The following is a 17142-nucleotide window of genomic DNA, read 5'->3' on the forward strand; positions in this document are numbered from 1 at the left end:
CCCAACATATCTAATCAGTAGTATCTGTGAGTTGTCCCTACCCTTAGGATGTGACCCTCCTCTCCATCTCCATTTATGCTAGGGAAAGCACCCTAGCTCAGGCCTTTATAGTCTCTGACTGAGACTACTGCAGTTTCCTGCTAATTGGTCTCCCTGGTTCATGTCTACTCACTTCAATCCATCCTTCAGTCAGTCAACAAGCATTATTTTTTGAGGCCTTCTATGTTCCAGTCCCTGCTTCTTCTGTCTGATGGGAAAGATAGTATGGGCACAACTATGTACAAACAAGGCATTCATATATTCATGCTTAATTATTACTACTAATGCTGCTGCTGCTATCATATAACTATTACTGTTGTTCAGTATTTTAGTTTGTGACCCCATTTGGTGTTTTCTTGGCAAAAGATACTGGAATGGTTAACCATTTTCCTTCTCCAGTTCATTTGACAGATGAGGAAACTGAGGTAAACAGGGTGAAGTGACACAACTAGTCAATGTCTGAGGCCAGATTTGAGCTCAAGAAGATGAGTCTTCCTGACTCCAGGCCCGGCACGCTATCCACTGCACCACCTAACTGTCCCAAGCAAGATATATAGGGGTTAACTTAGAGATAATGAAACAGTTAAAGTAATTTACCTAGGTGCACATCTGATCACGTTATTCCTTAACTAAATACACTGTAGTGGTTCTCCTTGGCCTCTGCGATTACAGGCAAACTCGTCTGTTTGGTATTAAAGCCCTTCGAAATCTGACCCCATCTACCTCTCAGCCTCCTTATATATTAATGGGCCCCACAGGCCAGACTGAAAGTCTTCTTGCTATCCCTCTGCAAGGGCACTCTGTTTTGGGAGGGTCTGTCTTTGCTCGGGTACTCCCAAGCCTTCCTGGGACGCCTTCACATTCCAGCTGCCTCTTTGGATTCCTTGTTCTGTCCATACCTAGTTCAAATGGCACTTTTTACAGGAAGTCTTTCCTGATCCCACCATCTGGTCCTGCCCCCCTGCCTAGTAATTGGCTAGTACTAATAACAGCTGACATTTTGTTAAGTACCTCCTCTGGGTCAGGCACTGTGCTAAGCACTGCAGATACAAAAAGAGGCAAAAGACAGTCCCTGCCCTCAGGCAGCCTACACTGTAATGGGAAGACAACATGTGAACAGGCTAAGTAGAGGATAAGAAGGAAATTATTAAGGGGGGGGGGGGAGCAGCAGCTAGGTGTCCCAGTGGAAGACCTGAAGTTCAAATCAAAACTCAGGAGTACCTGAGTTCACTTGACACTTACTAGCTGTGTGACCCTGGGCAGGTCACTTAACCCTCATTGCCCCACAAAAAAAAACAAACAGGAAAAAAAAAAGAGGGGAGTGGGGGAAGGCACTGGAATTAAGAGGAGTTGGGGAAGTGACTTCACAGGGATGGGACTTCACAGGGATGGTGACTGTGTTAGAAGACAGGAGAAGGCAAGGCATGTTGGAGAAATGTTGCAGAGGTGAAACCGGCAGTCCTTGGCAACAGCTTGGACATGGTCAGGGCTGGTGAGAAATAGTGAGGAGACCAGGACAACTCCTTGGTTGGGAGCCTGAGGGACTGGGAGGAGGTTGTTTGCTAAAGGAATAGGGAAGCTAGAAGTGGGGGTAGGGGGAGGCATCAGACAATGAGTTTAAAACGTCTACTGGATGTCTGAAAGGAGTTTGGAAATGTGAGACTGGAGGTCAGCAGAGTATTTGGGACAGGATAGGTAGGTCTGAAAATCAACACAAAGATGGTCAGTAAATTCATGGGAGGTGATGAGTTCACCAAGTGAAGTAGGAGAGAAGGAGAAGAGCCCAGGGCAGAAGCCCCTCTGGAGGAGAATCCAGCAAAGGAGACCGATCCTCACAACAGCCCTGAGAAGTAGGTATTTTTTTCCCTATTTTAAAAGTGAGGAGACGCAGCTAGGTGGCGCAGTGGATAGAGCACCGGCCCTGGAGTCAGGAGGACCTGAGTTCAAATCTAGCCTCAGACACTTAACACTTACTAGCCGTGTGACCCTGGGAAAGTCACTTAACCCCAACTGCCCAGCAAAAAAAAAAAAGTGAGGAAACTGAGGCAAACAAGTTAAGTGACTCACTGGAGTCATGCAGCTCCAAAGTGTCTGAGGCTACATTTGAACTCAGGTCTTCCTGATTCCACTGAGCCACCCAGCTGCCTATTTATTCTTCTGGAGTTCTTTTTTTTTTTTTTTAGTGAGGCAATTGAGGTTAAGTGACTTGCCGAGGGTCACACAGCTAGTAAGTGTTAAGTGTCTGAGGCCCGATTTGAACTCAGGTCCTCCTGACTCCAGGGCTGGTGCTCTATCCACTGTGCAACCTAGCTGCCCCTGGAGTTCTTTTTGAATGAGCTATTGGTAAAGCAGCTAGGTGGCGCATTGGACACACTATGAGATATTTGTAAAGGAGTTAGGTGGCCCATTGGATTGGGCACTGGGTTTGGGAATCAGGACGACTCATCTGCTGAATTCAAAACCAGCCTCAGACACTTCCTAGCTGTGTGACCCTGGGCAAGTCACTTTACCCTGTCTAGAGAAGGCAATGGCAAACCACACCAGTATCTTTGCCAAGAAAACCCCAAATGGAGTCACAAGAAGTCAGACACTGCCTGAAAAGTGACATTTGAAAAGTGCTTGGAGTTTATTCCCTTCCCCTCCATATACTCTTCAACAATCCTATCTATAAATGTACTTATCTCTAACCTCAATAGAATATAAACTCCTGGAGGGCAGGGATTGTTCCCGTCCATGTTTCCAGTGTCTTAACAAAGGTCACAGCATTGGCAAATGCCTGTTGACCGATTAAACTCATTCTTGCACTTAGCTCACTTTCCCTTAGGATACCTAAGGAAGCTGTTTACATGCCTTCCCTGATCCTTGTTGGACTATAAACTTCTTAAGAGAAGTGTCCATTTATATCTCTCTCTATCCCCTTGATGCCTAGCTCAGAGCTGGGTACCCAGTGTCATGGACAGAGTGGATGGTCGATCCAAGTTTATGGAGTAAATGAATGAATTCTGGGGGTAGCTCAGTTGTTCTGCCCCTTTCACTGGAGATGCAGAAAAGTCCTGTGAAAAAATTAGTTCCGATACCCTTGGGATTGAAGTCCAGAAAAAAGACTATGCCTCTTCTTCCCCAGCTAAATCATTCCATGACCTTGGGACTTCCCCACTCCCTCCTTGAGCAAATATGAAACTCCAACACTCTTTCCTGTCCCAGGTAATGCCGCACCTACCCCTTGCCCTTTGCCTGAAGACAATGTCAACACTGCCATCGGGTTATTTATATTTTGGTTCAATGTTTACAGTTCAGTTGTCCTTGTGAATTGTGTATTTTTAAGTGAGACTGTCTCTGTCTCAGGAGGAACATGGGTCACTCCCTCTGTAAAACACCTGGTCAGGTGAGCCCTACACAAAACAAAACAACTTCTAGAGAAGGAACAGAATGGCTCTGCATCCAATTTGGCTCAGTTCAACAAGCATTTATTAAATAGCTGCTGTATGCTAAGACACTGTGCCAGATACTGGGAATGGAAAGACAATAAACCATCCCTCTCAAGCTCCAGGCCTGGAATTCAGATCCAGCTCAGACACTCAATAGTTGTGTGACTCTGGACAAGTCACTTGACTGTGTTTGCCTCAGTTTTCTGATCTGTCAAATGAGGTGGAAAAGGAAATGGCAAATGACTCCAGTATCTCTGCCAACAAAACCCCAAATGGGGTCACAGAGAGTGGGACATGACTAATCAACTAGAGCTTCCTTCACTTCCTATTTCTTTACAAGGAACTGTTGGGAGCTGGGGAAGGGAGAAACAATATGTACATAGAAAATTAAATATACAAGATTTACAAAGTATTTGGAGGGAGGGCACAAGACTACTATGAAGGGCAGTTTGTTAATAGAACAAGGAAATGGGGGAGAAAATGCATCTTCTTTGAAAAAGTGAGAGATTATGGGGGTGGAACATGGCATACACTGATAAACTATTTTTTTGTGTGTGTGTGGGGCAATGAGGGTTAAGTGACTTGCCCAGGGTCACACAGCTAGCAAGTGTCAAGTGTCTGAGGCCGGATTTGAACTCAGGTACTCCTGACTCCAAGGCCGGTGCTTTATCCACTGCGCCACCTAGTTGCCCCGCTAATAAACTATTAACGTGTTGGTTAGTTTTTTGAAAATTTTGTTCTTTCTTTTGTTTTTTTTTGTGGTGCAATGAGGGTTAAGTGACATGCCCAGGGTCACGCAGCTAGTAAGTATCACGTGTCTGAGGCTGGATTTGAACTCAGGTCCTCCTGAATCCAGGGCCTGGGCTTGCTTTCTTCTTTCTTACAAGAGATAGGTCTTGGGAGAGAGGGATATATTTGGAAATCAAAGTGATTCAAAACAAAACACATCAATAATAGTAGTATAATAGAACTGAGAGCCAGAGGGCACCCTAAAAAGGCAAGACGGACACTAGGGGAGGGATGGGACTGCCAGGGCTAGCTAGGTGTGTGAGAGCTGAGGATGGTGGCCAGGGAAGGAAGCTTTGGATAAGGCGGCCTAACACTCAGATGCCAGGGATTCTGAGTGGGGCCACAGGGGCAAAGGTCAACACCATCTTCCACGTGTAATATTGATTTGATTATCAAGTGGTGGAAAGAGGAGAGAGATTCAGAGAATGGCATTGAGGGGCTGGCCAGGACATGTTTGGGGTACTGGGCCCCAGCCACTGCCACCTTCCATTCCTACAGCCAAATGTAACTAGAGGAAATCATTCAAAGAGCCTGGATGGGTCTACTCTACAACCTTAACCAGGCTCTCACAGCTTCTAGGGAAGCCTTCCATGCCTCTCTTATCCACTCAGCCTCCCACTTTCCACGTGGCTCCTTTTCATCCCTTCCCTCTCAGGTGAGAACCTTGCCCTGGGTGTTATAGACAGTGTTGGGCATGTACCTTGAGCTCCCTCTCTCCTCTTCCTCATATGACTCAGATGCCTTCTGCCATTGTCCCGGTGCCTCAATCAATTAATCTTTTTTTTGGGGTGGGGGGTAGTAATATGGGTTAAGTGACTTGCCCAGGGTCACACAGCTAGTGTCAAGTATCCGAGGTCACATCTGAATTTGGATCCTCCTGAATCCAGGGCCAGTGCTTTATCCACTGCGTCCCCTAGCGGCGCCCTCAATCAATGAATCAATACACATTTATTAAGCATTCTCTATGGATACAAAAAAAGGCAATTCCTGCCCTCAAGGAGTTTACCGCCTAATGGGGCAGACAGCATGCAAACAGACAAACAGACATATAGAAAACAAGCTATATCCAGGAGAAATAAGCAAGTCATAGAGGCTTCCAATAAAAGAAGAGATTTTAGTTGAGAGTTAAAGGCAGCCAGCGAGGTCCATAGTTGGAACGGAGTGAGGAGGGGGGAGAGGGGAGAGCATTCTAGGCATGGAGAATGGCCAAGAGAGAATGCCCAGAGCAGAGAGATGAGGGGTCTTGTTCAAGGAGCAGCCAGAAGACCAGTGTCACTGGGTGGAAGAATCCATGTTGGGGGGTGAGTCAGAAGAACACTGGAAAGGTAGGAGGGGGCTGGGTTGGGAAGGGCTCTGAACGTCAGAGCATTTTGTATTTGCTCCTGGAGGCAACAGGGAGCCATTGAAGGTGGTGGGCGTGGGTAGTGGTGACATGATCCAACTGGAGCTTTAGAAAAATTGCTTTGTTGGCTGAATGGAAGATGGATCAGAGTGTGGAGAGATGAGGCAGGCACACCCTTTATCGGGTTGTTATAGTAGTCTAGTGATAAGGACCCATGGGGGGAGGAGAGGGGATTCGAGAGATGTTACAAAGGTGAAATCTGCGGGTCTTGGCAGCAGCTTTGGCTATGGGGCTAAGTAATTTAGAGTGAGGAGCCCAAGAGGAGTCCACTCTACCTGCATAAGCAGGGTTCCATTCCATCCAGTCTCCTCCAACAGATTTCTGCCATGATCCCCACTAACTTTCAGTCTCTCCCTATCTCCCGTTTCTTTCCCTATCGCCAAACCTACAAACATGCAGCTCTCCCATCCTCAGAAAACTCTCACTTGACCCTTCTGGAGTGAAAGGGCAGCTACCATAAGGCATTTCCATTTCCTGTCCTCTTCTCTGTTCTTAACCCTTTACTGTCAGCTTTGGGCCTTCCCATTCTGACGAAACTGATCTCTCCAAAGTGACCGTTTTTACCAGTGATCTCCTAGTTGCCAGTCCTCCTTCTCCTTGACTCCTCTGCAGCCTCTGACACTGCTGATTCACCCTCTGTCTGCCCCTGGATCCTCTCTTCTCTCTAGGTTTTCTGGACACCTCTCTCTCCTGGTTCTCCTCCAATCTCAATCTCTCCTTCTCTCCTTTGTTGCATCCTCACCGGAGTCAAACACTACATTTATGTATTCCACAGTACTCTGTCTTCTCCTGCCATACTATTTCACTTGACCATCCCATCAGCTCTCATGGATTCAATTACCATGGCTATGTTGATCCTCAAAATCTACCCATCTTATCCCAAATCCTCTGAGGACCTCCAGTCTCATTTCCAGCTGCCACTCAGACATCTCAAACTGGATGCCTGGTGCACATTTTAACCTTAACATTTCCAAAACAGCCCTTCCTTCTCCTACCTTCCCCACACCATCCACCCAGTCCCTCAGGCTCCCAAAGTAGCAGTGACCCTGGACTCCTTTCTTCAAGACCCATCCTAAAATCCCATCTTCTGTAGGAAGGGTTTCCCAATCTCTCTTAATTCTAGTGCCTGGTTATTCCCTACTTATCCCAAATATAGTTTGTATATGTGTTTGTCTCCCCCCATTAAATTGTAAGCTGCTTTAGGAATGTCTTTTGCCTCTTTTTGCATCTCTAGGTGCTTATCACAGTACCTGTACAAAGCAGGTGCTTAATAAATGCTTATTGTGGGGCAGCTAGGTGGCACAGTGGATAAAGCACCGGCCCTGGAGTCAGGAGGACCTGAGTTCAAATCCGGCTTCAGACACTTGACACTTATTAGCTGTGTGACCCTGGGCAAGTCACTTAACCCCAATTGCCTCACTAAAAAAAAAAATTCTTATTGCTTCAATGATCCTCAGATCAGGACTGATCCTGCCTCGGGACTCCTCTGAGGTTAAGGTTTGGTTATCTTCCCTAGCTAGAGCTTGTGTTTCCCTTCCTAGAGGAAGTAATCAGGAAACCACAGTCTTGTTTCTACAACAACTGTGCCTGGGATTAAAAAAATAATTGACATCTATGTATATATATAAGAGGAAGAAGCTAGGTGGGGCAGCGGAGTGTCAGGCTTGGAGTCAGGAAGACTCAGCTTCCTGAGTTTAAAACCAGCTTCAGACCTTCCTAGCTGTGTGACCCTGGCCAAGTTACTTCATCCTGTTTGCCTCAGTTTCCTCATCTGTAAAATGAGCTGGAGGAGGGAATAGCAAACCACTCCCGTATTTTTGCCAAGAAACCCTCAAATAGGGTCACCAAGAGTCGGACATGACTGAAAACTTAAATAAAATGTGTGTGTATATATTTATATATAAAACAAAATGTATATATAGTGTTGTAAGGTTTGCTGCTTACAACCTCCCAGCGAGCCAAATGCTACGGGTTTTTATTATTCAATTTTGACAGAGAAAGAAGTTGGAGATCAGATAGGTTACACATGGTTATACAGCTAATAAGCATCAGGCCAAACTGAAATCCAGATTTGGCTACACCAGGATGGGGAGAAGGTGGAGAAGGGGGTGGAAGCAGAGGAACGCTCAGGGGGTTCCCTGAGCTGGGAAGGGGAGATGGAGGGATTCCGGGAGTTGGCAGTGAGGCATTCTGGGTGGGAATTGAAGATGGGGGAAATGAAAAGGTGGACTTTTGACCAGCTGGTGTTAAGTGCCGGCAGTATGCCAGGCTGGTGCTAAGGGTTGAGGATAAAACAAAGTCGTTGCCCTCAAGGGGTTTACATTCCAATGGAGGGGAGAGTATGCAAACAAGTATGTCTACACTAGCCGGGTATCCAATCAACAGGAGATAAGCTCAGAGGGGAGGGGAGGCTTGTAGCATTGAGAGGACCAGGACAGACGTTTTTTGTAGATGGGACTTGAGCTGACTCCTGAAAGAAGCCAGGGGTAGCAGGGAGGGGGAGACCTCCAGACATGGGGGACAGGCCGGGCCCTGTAGGGCACGGGGTGCAATGAGGCCGCTGGCCCTGGATCTCAGAGCCCGCTTGGAAACGGAGCGGGGCGGGTAGGGCCCAGCTCACCCGGACTTCGTGTTTGATCCCGGACTTGATAGGAAACCTCTGGAGGTGACCAAGCATGAGATGCGAGGTATGGAGGGGGCTGTGTCAGAGAGGGGTGCAGGAGCGGTGGAGGGGGAGGGACGGGGGACGGGGAAGTGGGAGGCGTTGGGGGAGAATACGGCCCCCTGGTAGGAGCCAGTAAGGCAAACTCGGCGGTTCTTGAGACAGTGCAGTGTGATGGCAGACTGCGGAGGAATTGGACTGGGCTGAAATCTCCGCTCTGACACTTGCTGTGTGTCCTGGAGCGAGTCACTCAACCTCTCTGGGCCGGCCTCAGTTTCTCGATCTGTATAATGGGGCTTAAGCCGCCTGGAGAAGGGAGGCTCAGTTAAGCTCATGTATGTAAAGCACTGTGATTTTTAAAGCGCTTTAGAAATATCAGCTACCGTCGTCTAGAGGGAAGGTAGCGGGGGGAGGGGGTAGAGGAGAAGGCGGGGAGTGAAGGGGGGGGGCAACCAAGAGGCAAGAGCAGCGCCCCACCCCAGCCGGGAGGGGAGCAAACGCAGAGAGGCTGGAGGCTCTGCGCATGCGTCCTCGGCGCGGGTTACCCCCCCCCCCGCCCTGCGGCCGCCGTAGCGGGTCCCGGAAGCAGGGAAGCCATGGAGAAGTACGAGCGGATCCGGGTGGTAGGAAGAGGTGCCTTCGGGTGAGGCAGGGCACGGGCTGCGGTGGGGTGAGGGGGAGAGAATGAAAAGCAGGGCACGACTGAGGAGGAAGGGACTAACATGGCCAGTTCAGATCCACTGGGTCTGGGAGCGCCAGCCTGGCCCCCGATGGGCTCAGGTCCAGCTCCCGGAAGTCCCGCCCCTGCTTCCCACCCACAACTGGGCGGGCCCTGAAGTCCCGCCCCGACGGGCACGCCCCTATTATGACCACGCCCACCTCATGGCCCAAACTCCCAGTGTGGCCTATTCCTTGCTCCTGCTGCCCCTGCCCCTTTGCTCTCCATGTCTAGACTGAAGCCCCTGGCTTCCACTCAAAGGACCCGAGTTCAAGTTCTGCCTCTGGCACCCACAACCAGTCACTTAACTCTTGAGTTCAGACCTCAGTTTCTCCATCTGTAAAATGGGGTCTGTGGGGGGGGTTCTACATGACTCTTCTCTCAGTTCTTAGCAGGTCCATGATCCTCTCCACCCTTTCCCCTCTCCCTCCCCTCCCCGCCCAAGTCTTTTCTTGAGAACCTACTATGTGCCCCTCAGGATTGTGCACCTGTGCCTGCGGAAGGCCGACCAGAAGCTGGTGATCATTAAGCAGATCCCGGTGGAGCAGATGACCAAGGATGAGCGGCTGGCGGCTCAGAACGAGTGCCAGGTGCTCAAGCTACTCAGCCACCCCAACGTCATCGAGTACTACGAGAACTTCCTGGAAGACAAGGCCCTCATGATTGCCATGGAGTATGCCCCAGGTGGGGCCCCCCACCATCCCCTCCACTCTGTGCCCTCTGGGGGCAGCCTGCCCTCACTCCCTGGGGCACAGCCTCATGCCCTTCTCTACCCGCAGGGGGCACGCTGGCCGAGTTCATCCAGAAGCGCTGTAACTCCCTCTTGGATGAGGAGACCATCCTGCATTTCTTTGTTCAGATCCTGCTGGCCCTGCACCATGTGCACACCCACCTCATCCTGCACCGGGACCTCAAGACCCAGAACATCCTCCTGGACAAACATCAGATGATCGTCAAGATTGGTGACTTTGGCATCTCCAAGATCCTGAGCAGCAAGAGCAAGGCCTACACGGCATGTGGGCATGTGGGCAGCAGACCGGGGCTCTGGGGCCCCCTTCCCTGAGTTCTCAATGTTGGCTCTGCCAGTACTGGACACATGACTTTCCCTTCCCTTTTCTCTAGAATGAGGCTGCTGGTGGGACTTTGTGGTCTCCCAGGCCCTCTGGTCCTCTATTACTCAAGGCTCATCCATCTGTGGTCCACACTGAGGTGCAGCACAAGGGGCTGAGCTGGGGTCAGACTCTGGTCCCAGACATCTATGTCCCACATTCTTGTAGCCAAGGCCTTGTTAATCTTTGCCGCCTTCTCTGCAGGTGGTGGGTACTCCCTGTTACATCTCCCCGGAGCTGTGTGAGGGCAAGCCCTATAATCAGAAGAGTGACATCTGGGCCCTGGGTTGTGTCCTCTATGAGCTGGCCAGCCTCAAGAGGGCCTTTGAGGCTGCGGTAAGACCTGGGGGTCAGGAGGAGAGACTTTCCTGCTCACTTTCTCATTCCCTTTGGTGGCTCCAACAGCTTGTACAATATCCAGGATTCCTCTTCTCTGACCGACTCTCTCTGAATGTCTCTACACCAAGCCTTGTCCCTCTCCTCCTTCCCATTCATGTTCAGGGCTTCAGCTCTTCCACACGGCCTCCCTTGATTGACCCCACCTGGTTCTTGTCCTGCTGGAAGGTGTCATTCTCACTGGCTGCTGCTGGCTTTGTTCCTGTCTTTTCTTCTTTGCTGGGGCTCGTGTCTGTGTCTTGTCTCCCTCATCAGCATGGTAACTTCCCAGGAGGAAGGGCCTGTGTCTGTGCAGGAACTGGGTTTTCTCTCTCTCTCTCTCTCTCCTGGCCTGGCCTGGCCCTGTGTGCTGTCCACGTGGTTTTTGAGTGCCTTGGCTTTGCACAGAATCTCCCAGCTCTGGTGCTGAAGATCATGAGTGGAACCTTCGCGCCCATCTCAGATCGATACAGCGTTGAACTCCGCCAGCTGGTGCTGAGTCTGCTGAGCCTCGAGCCTTCCCAGCGGCCCCCCCTGAGCCACATCATGGCCCAGCCCCTGTGCGTGCGGGCCCTGCTCAATCTCTATACCGATGTGGGCAGCGTCAGGATGAAGAGGCCAGTGGGATGGGCATGAGGGAGTGGATGGGAAGGGAAAGATTCATGAGAGGAAACCAGGGGCGGGAAGGTGGGTACAGGAGGTGGGCCTGGAATCTAGAACAGAAATAGGTCCAGAGCTGGGGATTCTGAGAGGCAGGTTATCTAGTTATAGGCATCTCACAAAGTATCCAATTCAAGCCCCTCATTTTCCAAAGAAAGAAACTGAGGCTTCAGAGCTTATCACTGGCCCGAGGTAACGGCTAGTAAATGGCTAAGAGGATTTGAACCCAGGTCCTTTGAAGCTGCCTCTAGGTCTAACCCCCTCATTTTACAGGTGAGTCCAAAGATGTTACAGGACTGGCTAGTAGTGACATAGTGGCCTGGCGGGGCAGTACTAGTACCTTCCAGGTCTCTCAATTTCCTGCCCAGTCTTCACACTTGGCCATGCTCCCTCCCTTCCTCCCTGTGTGCATAAATCGCCCCTTGGGGTTAGCTGAGCTGGAGGAACCAGGGGCAAAGTGGCCACTGAGCCAACATCCATCCATCTATCCTGCAGGGTAGAGAAGCCCCTGGGAAGCGTGCCCTCGATGCCGTGTGGCCGAGCAGGTGGCAGAACAAGTGGCCCCCGATCTCGCGGTAAGTCCATCTTGGACCCCCTCCCCCATCTCAATCCTGGCCTCAGTGCCACTGGTGCCACAAAGGGAGGTAAGCCATACACCCTGGCTTCAGTGAGCTTACAGTCTAATGGCAGGGAGAAGGGTAAGGCAGACACTAGCCCCACAAAGGAAAGCGGGAGAGTATTGTGCTTGGAGAGACATTAGTCCATAAGTATTTATCCCTGGGATGCCAAAGCTCCCAGTGGATGGACGCCATCTGAAAGGGAGGTGCCTGGGCAGAGGCCTCCCCTGGAAAGTCTGGAAGAAAGCCAAGGGAGGAGGGAAGGAGTGACCAGGACACATACTCCCCAGTGTGGCTTTGTGAGTAATGTGAAGGCAAGGGCATCACCAGGTACCAGCAGGGAACGAATGATCTAAGACCCAAGCCGAGATGCAGACAGAGGCCGATGGGCCGATTTGGCTGAAACTTAAGGGGGGCTGGCAAAGGAGGATGGTGGAGGAGAGCCTTGAATGCCAGGGCCACTTATTAGGCAGCAGGGAGGCCCAGCTGCCCCTTGAGCAGAGGCATGGCTTGCTGTGTGAGAATTGTGGAGATGCCAGCCAGATCACAAGCCCAGCCCTCCAACAATAGGAGATGGGGCTTCTTACTCCTGCCCCCATCACTAGCTACTGAGACAGTTTGGAAGAGTCCCCAGGACTTCTCCCGGTGCCTCCTTGGGTCAGTACAGGGAGGGCACACTGAAGTGGCCATCTTCTCTCCCTGCAGGTGGCCCTCAGGGGCTGCCCCGGCCGGCCATCCCACCTCCCCTGTCTTCTGTCTACACCTGGGGCGGCGGGCTCAGCATCCCCACCAGGCTGCCCATGCTCAACACTGAGGTGGTCCAGGTCTCAGCCGGCCGCACCCAGAAGGCTGGCGTCACACGGTCAGGGCGCCTCATCATGTGGGAGGTGAGGGGGTTGTTGGGGCCAGGCAGGGGAGTGGGCAGGAAGAGGCTGGTGCCTCGGACCCCAGCTCATTGCCGGCTCTGTGTCAGTGCAGGCGCCACCCATGGGGGTCGGTGGGGGCATCCTGCTGCCAGGAGCTTTGGAACAGCACCAGCCTCAGTTCATCTCGCGCTTTCTGGAGGGCCAGTCGGGTGTGACTATCAAACATGTGGCTTGTGGGGACCTCTTTACTGCCTGTCTCACGGGTATGGGACAGAGGGCAGTGCCACGTGAAGTCTGGGCCAGGGGAGGGCCTGCAGGCCACTGGACTGAGGGACCCCAGGGTGCTGGAGGCCCCGACTCCTTCCCCCATGTCCTTCCCTCACTGGTCTTTGCCCCCCCACTCCAGCCCCTATCATGCCCCACTGCGCTGTGGTGGGCCTGGCTGGCCCCCTTGCTCCAGCATCTCCCTCTTCTCCCCCCAGACCGGGGCATCATCATGACCTTTGGTAGCGGTAGTAACGGCTGCCTGGGCCACGGCAGCTTCACTGACCTCAGCCAGGTGCGTGGGGTTGGGGAGGAGGAACATCAAAGGGCCCACCTCCTGGGGTTTGAAGGGGAATCCCCAGAAACCCTCCCTTTCCCCATGGGGCCGCACCTGTGCCCGCCTGCACCTGGTGCCATCCTGGCAGGGTGGGAAGGAGGGGGGATTTAAAGAGACAGGCCCCCCAAAGAGGGGTGTCTAGCCTGGGGTGGGGACTGTGGGCATTCACAGGGGTTGAGGCCTCCGGGCCAGGGCTGGGCTCCAGGGGAAGGAGAGACAAGGAGGAATCCTCAGGGTCCCGTTTCCATCTTGCAGCCTACAATTGTGGAGGCCCTGCTGGGTTATGAGATGGTGCAGGTGGCCTGTGGGGCATCCCACGTCTTGGCCCTGTCCACAGAGCGGGAGCTGTTTGCCTGGGGCCGTGGGGACGGTGGTGAGGGCCGGCCCCTCTGTACTAACAGGCCCCTAACCCTGGCTGTCTCGTGGCCACTCCCCAGCAGCACCTCTAACACTTCGGTGCCCTCTGACCCCCCCTCTCCCCAGGCCACATGCCCCTGCACAGTTGGAGGTCCCATTCTTGGGCTAGGGGGCAGGATCTTGGAAGGTGGATCTAGGCTGGATAGAGCAGCCCTGTGTGACCCTGCTCCAGGCCTCTGATTCTTCATCCATAAAACAGAAGGTCTAGACTAGTTTCTAAATGCTCTTCTGTCCAGCCCCGTTCTCTCTCAGGCCCAATTTATTCCACCTCCCACTGCCTCCAGCTCATCTCTCTCCAGGGCCCTGTCTCCCTGCCCTGCCCTGTCCCTTCATTGCCAGGTCTCATCCTTTCTTCCCCTTGCCTGGCAGGCCGATTGGGGCTGGGCACCAGGGAGTCTCACAGCTCCCCACAGCAGGTGCCCATGCCCCCTGAACAGGAAGCCCAGTGGGTTGTGTGTGGCATCGACTCCTCTATGATCCTCACAGTGCCTGGCCGGGCCTTGGCCTGCGGGAGTAACAGGTGAGAGGAAGGCCCTTGAACGTCCTCAATTCTGTATCATTAGGGCCCACAGGACCCAGACAGTCACAGGGACGTCCAGCCGTGGGCTTACACAACCCGCCCATCCTCTTACTGATGCCCTCCCCTCCTGTCTAGTTCCTGCCTCTCATTGCCTTTGCCTCTTCCCTGTGGTGAGCCTCATCTCCTGCTATTCCCTCCTATTGCCAGTTCTCGAAGACACAGATTAGGAGAGAACCATCTCCCACCTCCATTGGCCTGTGTCCAGATCTAATGATCTGTTCTAGACTACCTCCATTAGCCCCCAGTGTCCAGATCTAATGATGTGTTCTAGACTACCTCTCTTGGTCCCCTGTCTAGATCTCTAGGACCCTTATGACCTCTGTCCATTTAGAGTCCCTTGTCTTCCTTGCAGGTTCAACAAGCTGGGCTTGGATCGAGTGTCCCCTGGGGAGGATCCTGCCTCCCATGACCAGGTGGAAGAAGCCCTGAGCTTTATGCCACTTGGTTCTGTACCCCTGGACTCAGAGCCTCTAGTGAGTGTGGACGTTGGCACTGCCCACTCTGCTGCTGTGACAGGTGAGTGGGAGCTTCTCTGCACCTGAGTTTGGAGTCCAGAGGAAGGAAGCAGGGCTTGCTGTTCTCATGGGATACCCCTTAGCTCACCCTCAATTTCTCCCTCAGCCTCTGGTGTATGCTACACATTTGGCAGCAACCAGCATGGGCAGCTGGGCACCAGTGCCCACCGGGGCAGCCGAGCCCCCTGCTTGGTGGCAGGGCTCCAGGGCATCAAGGTGGTGATGGTAGCTTGTGGAGATGCCTTTACCGTGGCCATTGGTGCAGGTGAGGAGCAAGTGACATGGACTTTGCCAGTGCTCTGGGTAGTGCTGCATGTCTGGAAACTTAGTGGGCATTGGAAATACCCCTGGGTATTCAGCAAGTCAGCTTGTGACAATGGAGAGATCCTGGGCTTTAGATCCTGCCTCTGCATGTACACCCTGGGTAGCCGTGGGGCACCCCTTCCCCTCCCCCCAGGCCTCAGTATCCTCCTCTGTAAAAAGAGGGGGCCAGACTCCTGAGCTGTGGTGAGGGTTGGACCCCAGTGGGAATGGAGCCATCTGCTTCAGGCTATTCCTCTTTCGGGGTCTCATCTGGCAGAAGGAGACGTGTATACTTGGGGCAAAGGTGCCCGTGGCCGACTGGGGCGCAAGGATGAGGATGCTGGGCTCCCTCGGCCTGTGCAGCTGGATGAAGCTCAGCCCTACCTAGTGACCTCGGTGTCCTGTTGCCATGGGAACACCCTGCTGGCCATCAGACGTGAGTCAGTCCTCAGATCCCCCCTGCTTGGGCCCATCAGCCCTCTAGCCTGGGATACCCCCTGCTTTCCTTGCCTGTATCCTTCTGCCCAGGTCAGAGTAGGCACTGAAGACTCCCCTTAGCCTCCAAATGCAGACATTTGTACCTTACCATGCCTAGCTTCAGAATTCCCAGAATCTTGGAAAAGTCTCATTGATGCCTGAAGTCACAGTGGTATGGGCCATCATCCTCTGGGCCCCACCAAGGGGGTCTCTGACATCTTCTGGGCTACAGAATGTACTCTCTGTTAAGGGAACTGGCAGTCAGTCCCTTCCTCCCACTTCCCCACCCCTCCCCAAAGCACCTGTCCCAAACAGGGTTATGAAAATGGGTCACAGGAAGCTGTGGTTGGGAATGGGGAGCCTTCATGGGAGACCTCTGAGCCATTCTCTCACTGCCCTCCCCTCCCCAATACTACTCCCTCTTCCCCCACGAAGACTCTATTTTTGGACTGCTTGAAGCCTGCTGGGGAAGGTAGATGGCACGCCCACCCCAGGGGCTCAGTTGGTGTCTTGGCTCTGTTTTCCAGCTGCCACAGAGGAATCTGTACCACCATGAAGACGGCAGGCTAGGTTTCTGCTCCAGCAAAGAACAGATACCTCACCCTCCTCCTCTCTGTGCCACCCCCCAGCTGGTACTGGGTGGGTACTTTCAGCTGTTTTCTGACTTCAGTGTGGGCAGTGCCTCAGCTCTAAGATGGTGTGACTTACCAGTGATCTGTCTCTAGGGGAGCCTGTATTCTAGCTCCCCTGGAATGCCTCGGGCACAGGACTGGAAATGCCAACCTCTTTCCCCCAGCTCCTCCAGCAAACACTAAGTGCAAGCTTCCATGATAGGCTTGGTCTGCCCCTCTCCCCAGCCCACTCCCCAATCCCCCTTACATGTCAGGCTTGCAGCACACCCTGGCAGCGTTGGGCCCAGCTTCCCTGGGGGCATTTAGAGCCTGGCTTTGGTCCCCAGAAAGCTTTTGAAGACAACAGACTTGGCCATCAGGGAGGGGGCAGGTACCCACTCTCAGGCCTTCAGGCAGCAGGCTGTGTGTCTGTGTCTGTGTATATTTCCCCAAGAACACTTCCACAAATCCAGGACAGGGGAGTCAGTTCATTTCTTCAGTGCCAGGGTGGAGATTGGATGCCCGTGGCTCCTGGACACTAGGCAAGTTTGAACTTGTTCCTATGGTCCAGAGCTTTCCATTTTAGGGAGGGGGAGTGTCTGGAAGGGTAGCTGCCACCCCCACACTGGCAGCCCCAGTGGGTCTAGAATTTGCACAAGAGATTCCTGGGGGGAAAGGGGGCAGTGTATGGGGCACCTGGGTAAGGGCAGAGATGTAATGCAGAGAACACTCCACGGGGAGAGGAGGAAGGGCCTTGTGGAGCCTCACTTCCAGCTTCCTGCCTTGGCCTCCTCGCTGCCTTGGGGAGGTCCTCCTGGGCAGAGGTCTCTCCCTAGAGATGCCTGAGGGCTGGCTGGAAGGGTTGCCTGAAATGTCATCTCGTGGGGTGGGGGTGGGGCAGGGGGCGGGGCTAATAAAAGGAAGCCGAGACCTGGTTGTTTGCCTCGGAGTGTGTAGGGAGGGTGGGGGTGTA

The 17142-nt window shown here is 52.8% G+C and overlaps 1 protein-coding gene across 5 annotated transcripts; it reads left to right on the forward strand.

Moving 5' to 3' along the window:
• Positions 1-8226: 8226 nt before the first annotated feature.
• NEK8 (NIMA related kinase 8) lies at positions 8227-17048 on the forward strand. Of its 5 annotated transcripts, XM_043964333.1 has the most exons (15): positions 8872-8963; positions 9517-9722; positions 9818-10050; positions 10352-10483; positions 10931-11139; positions 11678-11757; positions 12505-12686; positions 12778-12928; positions 13148-13224; positions 13522-13639; positions 14053-14203; positions 14616-14779; positions 14885-15043; positions 15359-15517; positions 16086-17048. In XM_043964333.1, the coding sequence occupies exons 1-15, from the start codon at positions 8917-8919 to the stop codon at positions 16112-16114; spliced, it is 2097 nt and encodes a 698-aa protein (XP_043820268.1). In that variant the 5' UTR covers positions 8872-8916; the 3' UTR covers positions 16115-17048. The 5 variants fall into 5 exon arrangements, with proteins under 5 accessions (XP_043820266.1, XP_043820268.1, XP_043820265.1 ...); XM_043964331.1 differs by lacking the exon at positions 8872-8963 and adding an exon at positions 8227-8345 and having other exon boundaries at positions 10352-11139; XM_043964330.1 differs by having other exon boundaries at positions 10352-11139.
• Positions 17049-17142: the final 94 nt, after the last annotated feature.

This window comes from Dromiciops gliroides, chromosome 4, assembly GCF_019393635.1.
Source record: "Dromiciops gliroides isolate mDroGli1 chromosome 4, mDroGli1.pri, whole genome shotgun sequence".
In the NCBI taxonomy this organism is placed as follows: domain Eukaryota; kingdom Metazoa; phylum Chordata; class Mammalia; order Microbiotheria; family Microbiotheriidae; genus Dromiciops; species Dromiciops gliroides.